Source organism: Monodon monoceros, unplaced genomic scaffold (genome assembly GCF_005190385.1).
Source record: "Monodon monoceros isolate NGI ecotype Baffin Bay Population unplaced genomic scaffold, NGI_Narwhal_1 Super_Scaffold_18, whole genome shotgun sequence".
Taxonomy (NCBI): domain Eukaryota; kingdom Metazoa; phylum Chordata; class Mammalia; order Artiodactyla; family Monodontidae; genus Monodon; species Monodon monoceros.
Window position 1 is genome coordinate 95,674,736 of NW_021703774.1, and position 18,594 is coordinate 95,693,329.

The following is an 18,594-nucleotide window of genomic DNA, read 5'->3' on the forward strand; positions in this document are numbered from 1 at the left end:
TTTTGGGTTTGTTATTGTAGGTCTTTTCCTTCTCTTGTGTTTCCTGCCTGGAAAAGTTCCTTTAGCATTTGTTTTAAAACTGGCTTGGTTGTGCTGAATTCTCTTATCTTTTTCTTGTCTTTAAGGTTTTTAATTTCTCCATCAACTCTGAATGAGATCCTTGTTGGATAGAGTAATCTTGGTTGTAGGTTTTTCCCTTTCATCACTTTAAATACGTCCTGCCACTCCCTTCTGGCTTGCAGCGTTTCTGCTGAAGGATCAGCTGTTAACCTTATGGGGATTCCCTTGTATGTTATTTGTTTTTTTTCCCTTGCTTCTTTTATTTATTTATTTTTTTTTTTTAAACATCTTTATTGGGGTATAATTTCTTTACAATGGTGTGTTAGTTTCTGCTTTATAACAAAGTGAATTAGTTATACATATACATATGTTCCCATATGTCTTCCCTCTTGCGTCTCCCTCCCTCCCACTCTCCCTATCCCACCCCTCCAGGCTGTCACAAAGCACCGAGCTAATATCCCTGTGCCTTGCGGCTGCTTCCCCCTAGCTATCTACCTTACTACGTTTGTTAGTGCGTATATGTCCATGACTCTCTCTCGCCCTGTCAAAGCTCACCCTTCCCCCTCCCCATATCCTCAAGTCCGTTCTCCAGTAGGTCTGCGTCTTTATTCCTGTCTTACCCCTAGGTTCTTCATGACATTTTTTTCCCCCTTAAATTCCATATATATGTGTTAGCATACGGTATTTGTCTTTTTCTTTCTGACTTACTTCACTCTGTATGACAGACTCTAGGTCTATCCATCTCATTACAAATAACTCAATTTCGTTTCTTTTTAAGGCTGAGTAATATTCCATTGTATATATGTGCCACATCTTCTTTATCCATTCATCCGATGATGGGCGCTTAGGTTGTTTCCATCTCCGGGCTATTGTAAATAGAGCTGCAATGAACATTTCGGTACATGACTCTTTTTGAATTATGGTTTTCTCAGGGTATATGCCCAGTAGTGGGATTGCTGGGTCATATGGTAATTCTATTTGTAGTTTTTTAAGGAACCTCCATACTGTTCTCCATAGTGGCTGAACCAATTCACATTCCCACCAGCAGTGCAAGAGTGTTCCCTTTTCTCCACACCCTCTCCAGCATTTATTGTTTCTAGATTTTTTGATGATGGCCATTCTGACTGGTGTGAGATGATATCTCATTGTAGTTTTGATTTGCATTTCTCTAATGATTAATGATGTTGAGCATTCTTTCATGTGTTTGTTGGCATTCTGTATATCTTCTTTGGAGAAATGTCTATTTAGGTCTTCTGCCCATTTTTGGATTGGGTTGTTTGTTTTTTTGTTATTGAGCTGCATGAGCTGCTTGTAAATTTTGGAGATTAACCCTTTGTCATTTGCTTCATTTGCAAATATTTTCTCCCATTCTGAGGGTTGTCTTTTGGTCTTGATTATGGTTTCCTTTGCTGTGCAAAAGCTTTGAAGTTTCATTAGGTCCCATTTGTTTTTGTTTTTATTTCCATTACTCTAGGAGGTGGGTCAGAAAGGATCTTGCTGTGATTTATGTCATAGAGTGTTCTGCCTATGTTTTCCTCTAAGAGTTTGATAGTTTCTGGCCTTACATTTAGGTCTTTAATCCATTTTGAGCTTATTTTTGTGTATGGTGTTAGGGAGTGATCTAATCTGATACTTTTACATGTACCTGTCCAGTTTTCCCAGCACCATTTATTGAAGAGGCTGTCCTTTCTCCACTGTACATTCCTGCCACCTTTATCAAAGATAAGGTGTCCATATGTGCGTGGGTTTATCTCTGGGCTTTCTATCCTGTTCCATTGATCTATCTTTCTGTTTTTGTGCCAGTACCATACTGTCTTGATTACTGTAGCTTTGTAGTATAGTCTGAAGTCAGGGAGCCTGATTCCTCCAGCTCCTTTTTTCGTTCTCAAGATTGCTTTGGCTATTCGGGGTCTTTTGTGTTTCCATACAAATTGCGAAATTTTTTGTTCTAGTTCTGTGAAAAATGCCAGTGGTAGTTTGATAGGGATTGCATTGAATCTGTAGATTGCTTTGGGTAGTAGAGTCATTTTCACAATGTTGATTCTTCCCATCCAAGAACATGGTATATCTCTCCATCTATTTGTATCATCTTTAATTTCTTTCATCAGTGTCTTATAATTTTCTGCATACAGGTCTTTCATCTCCTTAGGTAGGTTTATTCCTAGATATTTTATTCTTTTTGTTGCAATGGTAAATGGGAGTGTTTTCTTGATTTCACTTTCAGATTTTTCATCATTAGTATATAGGAATGCCAGAGATTTCTGTGCATTAACTTTGTATCCTGCTACTTTACCAAATTCATTGATTAGCTCTAGTAGTTTTCTGGTAGCATCTTTAGGATTCTCTATGTATAGTATCATGTCATCTGCAAACAGTGACAGCTTTACTTCTTCTTTTCCGATTTGGATTCCTTTTATTTCCTTTTCTTCTCTGATTGCTGTGGCTAAAACTTCCAAAACTATGTTGAAGAAGAGTGGTGAGAGTGGGCAACCTTGTCTTGTTCCTGATCTTAGTGGAAATGCTTTCAGTTTTTCACCATTGAGTATGATGTTTGCTGTGGGCTTGTCATATATGGCCTTTATTATGTTGAGGAAAGTTCCCTCTATGCCTACTTTCTGGAGGGTTTTTATCATAAATGGGTGTTGAATTTTGTCGAAAGCTTTCTCTGCATCTATTGAGATGATCATATGGTTTTTCTCCTTCAATTTGTTAATATGGTTTATCACATTGATAGATTTGCGTATATTGAAGAATCCTTGCATTCCTGGAATAAACCCCACTTGATCATGGTGTATGATCCTTTTAATGTGCTGTTGGATTCTGTTTGCTAGTATTTTGTTGAGGATTTTTGCATCTATGTTCATCAGTGATATTGGCCTGTAGTTTTCTTTCTTTGTGACATCCTTGTCTGGTTTTGGTATCAAGGTGATGGTGGCCTCGTAGAAGGAATTTGGGAGTGTTCCTCCCTCTGCTATATTTTGGAAGAGTTTGAGAAGGACAGCTGTTAGCTCTTCTCTAAACGTTTGATAGAATTCACCTGTGAAGCCATCTGGTCCTGGGCTTTTGTTTGTTGGAAGATTTTTAATCACAGTTTCAATTTCAGTGCTTGTGATTGGTCTGTTCATATTTTCTATTTCTTCCTGATTCAGTCTTGGCAGGTTGTGCATTTCTAAGAATTTGTCCATTTCTTCCAGATTGTCCATTTTATTGGCATAGAGTTGCTTGTAGTAATCTCTCATGATTTTTTTTATTTCTGCAGTGTCAGTTGTTACTTCTCCTTTTTCATTTCTAATTCTATTGATTTGAGTCTTCTCCCTTATTTTCTTGATGAGTCTGGCTAGTGGTTTATAAATGTTGTCTATCTTCTCAAAGAACCAGCTTTTAGTTTTATTGATCTTTGCTATCGTTTCCTTCATTTCCTTTTCATTTATTTCTGATCTGATTTTTATGATTTCTTTCCTTCTGCTAGCTTTGGGTTTTTTTTGTTCTTCTTTCTCTAATTGCTTGAGGTGCAAGGTTAGGTTGTTTATTCGAGATGTGTCCTGCTTCTTAAGGTGGGCTTGTATTGTTATAAACTTCCCCCTTAGAACTGCTTTTGTTGCATCCCATAGGTTTTGGGTGGTTGTGTCTCCATTGTCATTTGTTTCTAGGTATTTTTTGATTTCCTCTTTGATTTCTTCAGTGATCACTTCATTATTAAGTAGTGTATTGTTTAGCCTCCATGTGTTTGTATTTTTTACAGATCTTTTCCTGTAATTGATATCTAGTCTCATGGCGTTGTGGTCAGAAAAGATACTTGATACAATTTCAATTTTCTTAAATTTACCAAGGCTTGATTTGTGACCCAAGATATGATCTATCCTGGAGAATGTTCCATGAGCACTTGAGAAAAATATGTATTCTGTTATTTTTGGATGGAGTGTCCTATAAATATCAATTAAGTCCATCTTGTTTAATGTATCATTTAAATCCCTTGCTTCTTTTAATATTTTTTCTTTGTATTCAATTTTTGATAGTTTGATTAATACGTGTCTTGAAGGTGTACTTCTCCTTGGATTTATCATGTATGGGACTCTCTGTCCTTCCTGGACTTACTTGATTAACTATTTCCTTTCACATATTAGGGAATTTTTCGACTATAATCTCTTCAAATATTTTCTCAGTCTCTTTCTTTTTCTCTTCTTCTTCTGGGACCCCTATAATTCGAATGTTGGTGTGTTTAATATTGTCCCAGAGTTCTCTGATACTGTCCTCAATTCTTTTTATTTTTTTTTCTTTATTCTGCTCTGCAGTAGTTATTTCCACTATTTTATCTTCTAGGTCACTTATCCGTTTTTCTGCCTCGGTTGTTCTGCTATTGATCCCTTCTAGAGAATTTTTAATTTCATTTATTGTGCTGCTCATGATTGTTTGTTTGCTCTTTAGTTCTTCTAGATCTTGTTATCGTTTCTTCTATTTTCTCCAGTCTATTTCCAAGATTTTGGAGCATATTTCCTATCATTATTCTGAATTCTTTTTCAGGTACACTGCCTATTACCTCTTCATTTGTTAGGTCTGGTGGGTTTTTACCTTGTTCCTTCATCTGCTATGTGTTTCTTTGTCTTCTCATTTTGCATAACTTACTGTGTTTTAGGTCTCCTTCTTTCAGGCTGCAGGTTTGTAGTTCCCATTTGTTTTGGTGTCTGCCCCCAGTGGCTAAGGTTGGTTCAGTAGGTTTAGGCTTCCTGGTGGAGGGGACCAATGCCTGTGTCCTGGTCGATGAGGCTGGATCTTGTCTTTCTGGTGGGCAGGTCCACGTCTGGTGGTGTGTTTTGGTGTGTCTATGGCTTTATTATTATTTTAGGCAGTCTCTCTGCTAATGGGTGGGGTTATGTTCCTGTTTTGCTAGTTGTTTGGCATAGGGTGTCCAGCACTGTAGCTTGCTGATCGTTGAGTGGAACTGGGTCTTGGTGTTGAGATGGAGATCTGTGTGAGATTTTTGCCATTTGATATTACGTGGAGCTGGGAGGCCTCTGGTGGACCAATGTGCTGAACTTGGCTCTCCCACCTCAGAGGCACAGCCCTGAGGCCTGGCTGGATCACCAAGAGCCTGTCATCCACACAGCTCAGAATAAAAGGCAGAAAGAAAAAGATTTAAAAAATATATTATAATAAAAAACAAAAAATAGTTACAAAAAATATGTTAATGTAATTAAAAAAAGAAAGAAAGAACAACCAAACCAAAAAACAAAATCACCAATGATAACAAATGCTGAAAAGTATTACAAAAAAAAAAAAAGTGGACAGACAGAACCCTAGGATAAATGGTAAAAGCAAAGCTATACAGACAAAATCACACACAGAAGCATACGCATACACCCTCACAAAAAGAGAAATAGGGAAAAAATATATATATATCGTTGCTCCCAAAGTCCACCTCCTCAATTTGGGATGATTCATTGTCTATTCAGGTATTCCAGAGACGCAGGGTACGTCAAGTAGATTGTGGAGATTAATCCGCTGCTTCTGAGGCTGCTGGGAGAGATTTCCCTTTCTCTTCTTTGTTCACACAGCTCCCGGGGTTCAGCTTTGGATTCGCCCCCCCCCCCACTTGTAGGTCGCCTGAGGGCATCTGTTCTTTGCTCAGAAAGGATGGGGTTAAAGGAGCAGCTGCTTCAGGGGCTCTGGCTCACTCAGGCCGGGGGGAAGGAGGGGTGCGGATGTGGGGTGAGCCTGTGGTGGCAGAGGCGGCATAACGTTACACCAGCCTGAGGCACCCCATGTGTTCTCTCGGGGAAGTTGTCCTTGGCAGTGGTGGGCTGCACAGGCTCCCGGGAGGGAGGTGTGGATAGTGACCTGTGCTCGCACACAGGCTTCTTGGTGGCGGCAGCAGTGGCTTTAGCGTCTCATGCCTGTCTTTGGGGTACGCTCTGATAGCCGCAGCTCGCGCCCGTCTCTGGGGCTCCTTTAAGCCGTGCTCTTAATCCCCTCTCCTCGCGCACCAGGAAACAAAGAGGGAAGAAAAAGTCTCTTGCCTCTTCGGCAGGTCCAGACTTTTCCCCGGACTCGCTTCCGGCCAGCCATGGCGCACTAACCCCCTGCAGGCTGTGTTCACGCCACCAACCCCAGTCCTCTCCCTGCACTCCGACAGAAGCCTGAGCCTCAGCTCACAGACCCGCCCGCCCCGGCGGGTGAGCAGACAAACCTCTCGGGCTGGTGAGTGCTGGTCGGCACCGATCCTCTGTGCGGGAATCTCACCACTTTGCCGCCTGCACCCCTGTTGCTGTGCTATCCTCCGCGGTTCTGAGCTTCCCCCTCTGCCACCTGCTGTCTCCGCCCGCGAAGGGGCTTCCTAGTGTGTGGAAACCTTTCCTCCTTCACAGCTCCCTCCCACTGGTGCAGGTCCCGTCCCTATTCTTTTGTCTCTGTTTTTTCTTTTTTCATTTGCCCTACCCAGGTATGTGGGGTGTTTCTTGCCTTTTGGGAGGTGTGAGGCCTTTTACCAGCGTTCAGTAGGTGTTCTGTAGGAGTTGTTCCACATGTAGATGTATTTCTGATGTATTTGTGGGGAGGAAGGTGATCTCCACGTCTTACCCTTCCGCCATCTTGAAGCTCCTCAGAGACAGAGACATTTTACAAACAAAAGACCTGATGAAATGTTCAATAACCTCTGCAATCAGAGAGAAAACATTTAGCAAGCACCTACTGTGTTTCAGTGGGCCATGTGCTTTGTGAAGCATTTTTTGTTTGAATCTTTCCAGTAATGCAAAGTTGCTTTTAACTATGTTCATTTAACAAAGGTAGTTTTACAGTTTTGAGAGATTACAGTTGAAATTTCTATGCTGTTTGGTACCTGTTTGGTTTCTGAAGAAAGTCCCCTCATGCACATGAATGCATTACCCACTTTCCAAATTAGATGTCTCCCTGTGGCTTTTGATCTCCTGCATTTTCCAGGATCCCTAGGAGGTAGGAAATTAGGCAACCAGCATTCATGCTGCTGTACTGAAAACGGTAAAGAAGAAAAGGAAAGGATGTGTTAGGTGGCTTTCCTAAAATCTCATAAATAGAGTCAGGTTACTGGAAATTGAATTTAGGACTCCTGACTTGCTGTTGCCCTTATCTCTGAGCACTAAAGACATTTCCACAAATTAAGTACAAAAATGTTGGGCTAATGGGACCAAGGAGATAAATTCTGAAATTATTCCCTTTTGTGTTTGAATCTCAGAATGTTTTAAGTGTAGTTTTATTGTTTATTTAATTGATATTATTTCCATTAGTACTCTCTAAACTACTTTTTAAATTAGAAAAATATGATATTATATGAATTTGGTTCTCTGCTAACTGACTTTTTTGCTAATTTTCATCATTCCAAACAGACCGATGTAATCTATATTAATTTAAATGATGTGTTGAAGTGATTTTTGTAAAAGATTATATGGAAAAATCAGATGTGATACAAGAATAATTATTGGCTATTTGTTTTTTCGCAGTCACAATATGGAGCTTCAGTTTCTGCCACGCCTCAACTACCCCTCTTTTATACTCCTATTGATCTGGTGGACATTAGTGTGGAAATGGCTGGATTGAAGTTTACAAATCCTTTTGGCCTTGCGAGTGCAACTCCAACTAGCAGTTCATCAATGATTCGTAGAGCTTTTGAAGCTGGATGGGGCTTTGCTCTGACCAAAACTTTCTCTCTTGATAAGGTAAGAAATTATTTTTGAAGTCATGTTTAAATATCTATCATGTATTTTAATTAGGGCATAAATATTATAATGGAAAGATTTTTCTGACCTATAAATAAGTGTTATTAAACTACTGGATAAAACCTATTATTACAAATGAGCCTTTAATTTCCTTCTATTCCTTCTGTCCCATGGAGGGGGAATGGCATAGAGTTTTCATTGTGTTTTGTCTAAGAAGCATCGAAAATATAAATACTACAGAGTGTCTATTTCATTTAATAATCACAAACTTACTTATTCTTATGTCGGCATTATTAATTGTTTTGTGATTTCTGGATGTATGTGTATGAGGACATATGCCTCAACTCAAAGTTAGAGAGACAATGAATTTTATTTGCACATAATCCTGGAATCAAAGCCGTGTCAAAAAAAATCACTTATTGTAACTTACTGGTGCTGGGAATAAGATTCTTCTTGAATTTTTAAATACAGAAACATTTCCCTAAATACAATACCTGAGTTTAATTTGATATTATGACTTTGTACTCACAATGCAAGTGGACATACTTAGTAGAAAATAAACTACATATTAAAGTTCAGATTGATTCTTTATAAAGTACAGAAAGCATATAAGTGAATGTTTTCAAAGTGGAATAATTTATGCAGTAGAGGGTTGCATCCTTATACAGTTTTGGATTAGAAAAAAACAGCAAACTTTAACATTTTTAGGCCCTTTATTGATAAAATTTTAAATGCTACACCTATCGATATATTTAGTACTTACCAGTAGTTAGTAATAATTAATGTATAAGAATGTGTGAATCTACTGACTGAGAAAAGCGTATCATTATTTAAATCAGCCTTATCCTTAGGCAAAGAAAATAATACACAAGAAATATGCCCCATTAAGCACATTCTCTTCTTTCACCTCTTACTAGGATCAATAGCTGGCGTTATTATGGCTAAAACATCACAGCTGTTTTATTCTGACAGCTTTACAAGATGCTATGTGTAAGTGTGATCAAGAATATCTAGAGAATTCTCAAAAGTTAGAAAACTAGTGCATGAAAGAAAGGTTAAATATTTTTATGTTTAAATAGCTAAAGGGAGGTTTCTTCATAAATTGGCTGAATACTTAGAAATACTTTGGTTAAACAAAGTGTAAAAATAAACAACATATTGGATTTAGCTTTAGAATATCATTAATCAATTGTTTACAACCTTGTAGAATATTGACATTACATTTGTTTTTATTTCAATTCTTCCTTAAGAATTACTTGGAAGCTATAATCAAATGTTTAATCCGTTGAGAAAAACTGAGTCTCTGATATCACTTAATGACTACTTTAGTTATGCTATTTAAAAAGTTTTATATGTAAACAGAAATAGGTGGCTAATCAGGTATAAGGGAAGAATTGTAGGGGAAAAAAGTGTTTGCTTTGAACTTCCTGTTTGCTTACAAAAATTGAATTCTGATTAATCAGAGACATCTGTCTTTACTCTGTTGGTGACATGCATTGATTTGTGAAGCTGTCTCTTTCAATAACCTAAGAGCAGTTGCCTTTATTAGGATCACCAGCAGAAATAAATGTGGGAGCTAACTTCCTTCTGAACCTCCAATTTGAATTTAATCTACCAATTCAGAAGTCTGTGATGCTGGTTCAAAAGGAGAGTTATGGACAAATGCAAATTAAAGTTGGCACATAAAATATAATGACGGGGGTTTTAGGAAGCTCCACTTTACTTACTTTGATGGTGCGTACAACAAAATATTTGTGCAAAAACTATTTTAAATGTATCTGTGCAGGTTGTAATGACATAAATAACAATGCCACCTTGGGCTTATATAATTCTATTTTCAAAAATGATTTTTTTCCCGTACTTGATTTTGCAAAGTAGTCATTTTGCTTCATAGAGATCTACTTCTTTTCGTTTTGTGTTCTTATATTGTCTCTAATTAGTGATTAAATTTTTGTGAATTTATTATTGTCTCATGAGTTTTGTGCTTTCTTATTGGTGAAATATTGTAGTATAAACTCAGTATTATAAACACATGTTTTTCACAGCCTCTTACTAAAGATATCTATTAAAGTATTATATGTACTATACATTTGTGTGGCATTATAGCATACCAATTTAGATTAGCCTTATTACAGTTTAGTATGCGATTTCAAGAGTCTACTTAAAATGTATTAAAATTCAGAGGCTTGACATTTGAAATTTGGATGCTCTTAATATGACAAAGGTTATTCTATGCAGTTTTGTTATCATATGAAATATTAATATTTCACAATACAGTTTTGATGAAGTACAATTTGCCGAGCTTGCATATGATAAAGAAATTAAATGCTTGCCAAGGGAGTTCAGTAAAAATTAGAGCCCTGCCTGAACATCTGCTGGAGATTTTATTATCCTGTCCTACTGACAGTGTGGCTCCCTCATTGTTTTTCAAGATTGACAGCTGAATATTACATTGCTTTCTGCAGCAAATATGTTTAGGTGAACTTTGTTTCCCTTTTTTTTATTTTTTTGGGGAGTTTGGAACATGCTTTGATTTTCATCCTATATATATATTTTTTATACTCGACATTTGTAGATGCCAGATTGAGGTCTAATATGCTGTAGCAACGAAAGACCATTGACTTACAGTGAAATGCCAGTTGTTATCTCAGTAAACAGAAATATTATTATTCTTTACTGTGCAGTCTGTATAAAAGCTGTATGTGCTTTCTTTAGGGAGGCAAATGATAAGATTTTTAATGTCAAATATAAAAAGATCTATGTTTGCTTTTGTGTTAAATAACATCAAAGGTGGCTTTTATTAACTATATTTTTCCTTCCCAAATCAGACTTTCCTAGAGTGTCCCAAAATACCTAGCTTGCTTTTCTTGAGATTCTGTTTATGTGTTATAAAGACAATATTTGAAATATCATGATAAAAATATTTAAAATATAATTATACATTTTAATATAAATATATATTGAGTTCAAGTTTAAAAAGGTAGGGGAGAAATCAATCTGTCAAGCTTAATTAAAGCTAAAGTGTCCTGACAAACCAGAGTAATGTTCTGTTTAACTGGGAATATTAGAAATTGTTTCGATTTCACATAAAATAACCTCCTGACCTGTGTTTGCATTATACTGATAGGAAATAGATAAAACACATTGTTTTTGCTGATTATATCATAATTTTTTTCTCATAGGTAGCCACATATTATATACTGCAAATATGGAATATCTAACTGTAGGGTGCATATATCTTCATCACTACCCAGATAAACTCAGAAGTGTTTCTAACTATCATAAATCAAATTCAAACCTAAGCAGAAGTTCACTTCATTTATAAGCTCTATATAGCTATTACAGTACACTTGTAATTTATTTTTAGTAAGAAAATGTCTTGAATGCATATATTTTGTTTTAATAAGTATCAAATAATTAGGTATGTAGGTGTGCAAATAATGAGTCTCTCTCAACATAAAATACTGAAAACTAGAATCTGAGAAATATTTAAGGGTCTTCATTATTTCTTTGGCATCAAAGTATTGATTGTAACTGTTTGCATAAAATACAATCTTATACCACATAGCACGATGCTTAGTGTATAGGAAGAGTTTGATAAATGTTTCATAGATATTCTTTGGATAAATGAATTAGTAAATGAATACATAGATTTCTTGGCAACAGCATATTGAGTTTATTTTTCTTCCAGCCATATGAACAGACAGTTAACACATAAAAAATGGATTGGTCTGAGTATTGATCTCAATCAAGGGAGAAAAGGCCAATTTAAAATTTTCATATCCCAGGTTGCTTTTATAGTACATGTATACGTGTCTAAAAATGAAAATGTCAGTGGAATTTCTAAATGCGTGGATTGTATATTAAGATTTAGGTTGTTGACTAAGCCTTTAAAATGCAGAGGATTTTTGAGAAAACGGAATAAGTATTGTACAGTATTAGGATGGGAAATAAAAATTATCTGGCCAAATTATGTGTCAATAGCCCTGACAGAAGAAATGTAGCCTGTTCTTGAATGCCTTTAGTGACAGAACATGCTAGATCTTTTAAGGCACTGCAGCCTGTTATAGCTATAGAAAGATCTGTTTTAGAAATGTATTCATTTTAATTTCCCCAAATCGGCCTTCTCATAAGTTGCATCCATATTTTATAGTTCTGCCCTCGGAGACATCATGACATAAATTAGTCTAACTTATTAACATAAATGAATTGTTGATTTTAAAATATGGTGTTCTTTTTCATTTTCCTTCCAAGTAAATAAATACCATAGAGGAAGGCTAACAAGTATGGAGAGGCAGTGCCATCTAGGGAAAAGAAATTTGACCTGGGCAACAACAGTCTCTGTCCAAAGTTGCTTCTATATCACTATCTTGAACATGTTGTTTGAAATTGCAGGTCGTTGTTATGATTATTATTTTTACACACATTACTAACTACCATTTATCAATTACTTAGAATGTATAGATATTGCCAAATACTTTTCATAAGTTATCCATTGAATCTTCTCAATAAGATAGATAGTATAATTTTTTTAGATGAAATACAGCCGACCCTTGAACAACACGGGTGTTAGGAGCACCGACCCCCTGCAAAGTCGAAAATCTGCTTATAGCTTTATAGTCAGCCCTCCGTATTTGTGGTTCCACATCTGCATATTGGACCAACCATGGGTCCATATAGTACTGTAGTACTTGATTATTGAAAAAAATCTGCATACAAGTGGACGCAGTTCAAGTCTGCATTGTTCAAGGATCAACTGTAATAGTCTGAGAAAGCTAAATAAGTAGCCCAGGAGTTGGAACAACAATTATTTATTCACTCAGTTATGTACATTGGTAGTTTGGCTGAGCTCATATGGGAAGTTCTTCTGCATCACTTGATGTCTGCTGGGGTCATTCATGCATTTGCAGTCAGTTGGAGGGATGCCTGGGGACAGGCAAGATGGCCCCACTCATGTGTCTGGTCAGAGTTGCTGTAATTGCTGAGATGGCCAGGCCCTTCTCTCCATCTCTTCATAATCTCTCTTGCCTCTTGGTATCTCAGCATCAAGGAGAGTAACTTGGGCTTGTTCACAAGGTAGCAGTGTTCTAAGAAGGCAAGACTCGAAGCTGCAAGGACTTGCTGAGACCTCAAAAGTCACACACTGTCACTTCCACTGTACTTTCTGTGACAAAGCAAGTTACAAGGTACAATATACATGGCTGTATTCAAGAAGTAGGTAAATACCATCTGCTCATTGATGGGAAGAACAGCAAAGTCATATCACAAAGGGGCATGCATACAGCATGGAAGGATTATTGCAGCTGTCTTTGTAACTTGCCCTCTGGTCACAATAATTTGCATCCCTTCCATGTGCAAAATGCATCCACCCCATTCCAAGACACTCAAAATGTCATCCAATCATGATTTGGGGCTCAATGTCTATGATCTAGTGATCTGTATCAGGTCCTAACCCATATAAGGCTGTTTGGGTTCACCTTCACTTTATCCAGGGTTCTGTGAAATAGAAAGACAAGTTGTCTATCTGCTATACACCCAACATAAAATGATATGGTCATGAGAACCACAGCAGATACTCTCATTCAGGAAGAGAAGAAATGGAAGGAAAATAGCAATCACTTGTCCATTGCAATTTTGAAATTCAGTTGGGCACATGTTGTCAGGGCCCCTTACTTAATTAAGATCCAGTTCTACTCTCTAGTAGTGGTTCCCTAATCCATTGTTCCTATCCACTATTAGCCCTAACTTCTGGGATCTTGCTTCTGTCCTCTGAGTTTTGTTTTGCTTTGTTTTGTTTAGAAATGACCACTGATGGTCCATGTTGGCAGTGGAGTAGCCTTTTCAGCCTGTTTCTGACCATAGAAAGTTAGGAATCCCTATTTCTCGCTTTATTTTGAATTATCCCTTTTAGTCCTAGGTCATAGTGATGTCACCACAAAACTTTCTTAAAAACTTTTCAGATCTGTTAAGGGCCGACTCCATGCCCCAAAGCCACATCCATAAGTCTTTTTGAGACAGACTTCTCTCCATTTTGAATATGTCTTGCTGCTGTGACACAGTGTCCTAAAGATTCTTAGAATCGATATTGTCTACTTGAAAGAATCTACTAGGACCAGATTGAAATCTTTGTAAAGTCCTAACAAAGTATCATATAGCAATGCTCTTGATGTGATCTTTACCCCAGGGTCATTTCTTACTTGGAAAATCTTTTTCTTTCCAGGAGAGATGAAGTGTGAAGAATAGTTTTATTTTCCAACGTGGCAAGTCCTAGGCTCCTTTTCTTTACTCACTCTTAAGTTTGCTAGCAGTCAAATATATCCTTATTTGACTCTTTTCTCTCTTACAGTACCCTACTATACATGGGCAGAAACACTCAACTGACACTCTCAGCATTCTGTCTAGAGATTTCTTTAGTCAGGTCCACAAATGCATTATGTACATTTTCTATCTTCTGAATGATCACCAGTGACATTCTTGCCACTTGTTCCGTCACTGCGTAATACAGGCCACTCTTTTTTTAAAAATTAATTAATTAATTAATTTTATTTATTTATTTGGCTGTGTTGGGTCTTCATTGCTGCGTGCGGGCTTTCTCTGCGGCGAGCGGGGGCTGCTCTTCGTTGCGGTGCGCAAGCTTCTCATTGCGGTGGCTTCTCTTTTTTGCTGAGCACGGGCTCTAGGCACACAGGCTTCAGTAGTTGTGGCACGTGGGCTCAGTAGTTGTGGCTCGCGGGCTCTAGAGCGCAGGCTCAATAGTTGTGGCACATGGGCTTAGTTGCTCCGCGACATGTGAGATCTTCCTGGACCAGGGCTCGAACCCGTGTCCCCTGCATTGGCAGGTGGATTCTTAACCAGTTCGCCACCAGGGAAGTCCCAAGGCCACTCTTTCCCAGTCTCCAATAGCATTTTTTACACTGTGTTTTAAGCCTCCACTAACATTCTTCCAGATTACTAACAGACTACTCTTGAGTTTTCAAGAGAGGCCTCTGCCTGCCTCTCAATCTGAGATCTGGTGCTGCATGTTTTTGATTTTAGGCTAGCAGATATTTCTGTATCACTTATCTGTTGCTGTATATCAAACCACCCCACAATTTAGTGGCTTAAAGCAACAAGTAATCTGCTCTTGATCCTATAGTTTGGTAATCTGGTCAGGGCTCAGTTGGGTAGGCCTTTTTTGCCCCATGTGATGTTACTTATTCTCACTAGTGCATTTGTGGCCAGTTGACAGACTGCTTGGTGGCTGGCTTGTCCCTGATGGCTTCATTCACATGCTTCGGTCCTCAGACAAGACCCAGGAGCATGGAAATGGCTCTACTCATCCAAAGCCTTAAATTTACCATGCCAGGTTTTGAACCAAGGTCTATGTGGTCTATTTCAGGCTCTTTCCTCTATATGATGCTGTTTCCTAATTTATCCTCACTGGACCTCATTACTCTATGTATAAAATGAAGGCAGTTTGACTCCATCAGCGTTTGGAGTTCAGCTGAACAGGTGCACTGAGGCCTCCCACCCCCTGCTTCAAGCAGAGTGGCACTTGGGATTTTATGTCTATTTTGGTTCTATCTACTATTTCACTGAGAGAGAGAGAGAGAGAGAGAGAGAGAGAGAGAGATTTATTAAAAACCTCTGGGAATCCATTGTCATGAAAAGCCAATCTTCCTGTACCATCCTTCTCCAGCCACCCTGGCCATCCTTCTAGTCCTCCAACATGGTAGGCTCCTCCAACTCTTAGGACCATTTTGCTTGTGTTTGCTCTGCCTGGAAGGCTCTGCCCTCAGCTTTTTATACAGCTACTCTTGCTTCCCATTCCGTTTTCACATCAAAAATTCTCTACTCAGAGAATTCTTCGCTGACCACTCAAAACTCATTCTGTCAGTCCCCCATTTCCCTGGCTGTTTTATCTTCACCGTGCTTGGCACCATATGAAATTACCATGCTTTTAATCATTTATTTATTTACTTGTATATTTTCTGTTTTAGCCATTTGAAGTAAGCTTCATAAGAAGAGAGATGTTATCTTTCTTGTTTGCTACTGTATGCCCAGTGCCAAGAACCATGTCTGGCAGATAGGAAGGATGCAATACATACTTGTTAGATGAATGAATAATTATAGGATTCTAATTTAAACCACAATTCCACATGACAGCTCTTCAGTTACTTGGAGACAGCTCTCATGTCCTATCTGCAAGCCTTGTCTTTTTCCTTTTTAAATAGTCCCATTTTCCTTCCCATAATAAGGTTTGCAGACTTTTCACTGTGTAGGTTGTCGGTTCTCCCATGTGGATTTCCAGAAACTTGTTTCGATCCTCATTATCTTAATTGAGAGGAAGTTGCCTACATTTGCACAAATTGTCAGCACCTATGAACCAGACAAAAATCAGGACTAACATTGTCAGGACTATAAATGCAAAAAATAATATTTAAAGGTGTTAAGAAAAATTTCACAAATATGATACATAATTATATTTTAGAGCCTAAGTAATTCTCTTTGGATTACAATACAGAAAATCACAGTTTACTCTTATAAGTCCTTTTGGAAGGCCTTATGAGAAATAAAGGTCTGGATTTTTAAAAGATTATATCAAAACTAATATATTTTATTATTATTGAGCTTCTACATTACTTTATCATGAAAGTCTATGAAACAATGAATGAACAACATTCCATTGTGTTATTTTCACTGCTATAGTTCTGGCTTTAAATTTAGTACATAAATAGGTTTTTTTTTAATGTGTAGTATTATTCTATTGTATATCTAACTATACATTAACTAAGGACTATAATTATTTAAACACATTCAATATAAGCTTTTCCTCTGGGAAACTTTTTAACATGCTAAAACCATAAGTGATTTCTGTGTAGTAATAGTTTGATTTTCACTGGTTAGGTTCTTTTACAGTTATTTAGATGAACTGTATTCGTAATTTTGACTGAATTCATAATTCATAAAATTGATTCACCCTCAGATTATACACAATGGGTTTTTTAAAAGGCTACAGTTCACACGTAGTCTTAGGGGAGATTTCATCCAAATGTTCACTTCAAGACTGTTTAGCAAGCTCTTCTCTGAAGCAAACTTGATCGCTTCAACAACAAAAGAATGTGTGTGTGTGCTTGCATACCCATTTGTGTGTACACTTGCAATAATGAAGCTAAGTCTTGCAAGTTAGAATCCAATAAAAATACTCCCTACCTCTCCCCAAAGTTCTAAATGAATAATTTTCAAGCACGCCATGTATGCCAGGCTTAGTTTGTTCAGTAAAATATAGATTATGATGTTTCCAAACAGGTTGACATACTTCTAATATTAAACATAAATCTTTTAATTGTAAACAAAGTAGCATTTTTAACCAAGTATATTATTAAAGTTATTTAAATTGTTCTCAAATTTTTTTGCCTTCTTTTTCCCAATTTGGGCTAGTCGACTATGAAGGAGACCAATCAATTTTCCAATATAATTACGTCTTCACCTCTTTTCCATTTCAGGCTGCGATTTCACACTTGTTAATTAGTTAATCATTTTGGTAGAGTGGACAAGGTGAGACTCAAATAGGCTTTTTAATAATATAAATTGATGTGTACAATTTTGATCTGGGTTAGCTGGTAGCAAAACCTAACTTGTAGTGGAAAATACCTCTCATTCAGCTCCTTTTTTCTTAAGCAACTAGTGCCAAGGTTAATGGAAAAGTCTCATAATTATGGCTAATGGAAATTACCTTAGAGTATAGTCCTGCCATTGGGAAACTGATTTTCCAGTCTCACTTAATTTTTTTGCAGCTTTTAAATTTAACTAGCTGAAAAGTATCCATATTCTGGGAATGTTTGAATGATGCAGCCTTGATTGAAATTAAGATGACTTGAATTCCATAATACCATCCTTGGCTTTGTATTTTCTTTATTGATTTTTAACAAGATTCTAGTCATACTACATAAAGATAGTCTTTAACCTTCATTAAAAAAAAACTTTAAATATAAAACCCAGTGATTAGCTCACTGTCAAATTTTTATTAAAGATATACCTACATTGGCTATTTTGTTATAAGAATTTATTCAGTTTTAAATTGCAGTTCTATTTGTGTTCCTTTTTCTTACGTGACTTGCGATGAGCTTCATGTTCAATATTCGTCACTTCACATTCACCACTATTTCTGAAATAAGGTGTCACTAGATGCTTAAGGAAGTAACTGTTTTTTAGAGAAACATTCAGCCAAACTTTCTTTTCATACATCAGTTACCTTTACTTACCCGACTTCCCCATCTGCTTCTTTCATTTCAGCTAAATCCCTGCCCTTTTCATCCTGCTCTGCTTATTCATTTGCATGTTTCCCCACAATATCCCATATGTTTGGAACAATTTATCATTAGCTTCTGCCAAATTCACTCTATATTAAAGTTAAAATTTATCTAAAAGTGTCATAAGTGTCACTTTTAGGTATACTGACTAGACTGGATGTATTTTGAGAACTGTTGTTGTGTTTATATACACTTTTTTTTTTCTCATTGACTCAAACATTTGTTAGGCACTGACCATTCATATGGTGTGCATGTGTGTGTGTGTATGTGTATAAATGGTTTTTGCTCTACAAGATTTAAACTCGTTCAGAATATACAACAAAAAGATGCAGGAAGACCGACTAAATGTTGACATAAGGCAGCAGAGATTCTTAGACTAAAAATGTTACTTCAAAAGCAGTATTTTCCTCAGTTTTTTAAAAAGAAAAATGACTTCACATTTGAGCTGTATCTTTATTCTAGGCAGAAAGGATAGCTCACGGACATCCATGGTCTTGAGAGTGCCAAGCATATTTAAGATTCAGCATAATGCATCACAGGGTGGTATAAGTATCTGT

General features: G+C 37.1%; 1 protein-coding gene across 2 annotated transcripts in view; it reads left to right on the forward strand.

Moving 5' to 3' along the window:
* Positions 1 to 18,594, forward strand: part of DPYD (dihydropyrimidine dehydrogenase) — an 820,498-nt gene that overhangs the window by 428,125 nt on the left and 373,779 nt on the right. For both annotated transcript variants that reach the window (XM_029227639.1, XM_029227640.1), the window contains exon 13: positions 7,530 to 7,745. In XM_029227639.1, the coding sequence (XP_029083472.1) occupies positions 7,530 to 7,745 (216 nt within the window). The remainder of the gene's footprint in view (positions 1 to 7,529; positions 7,746 to 18,594) is intronic.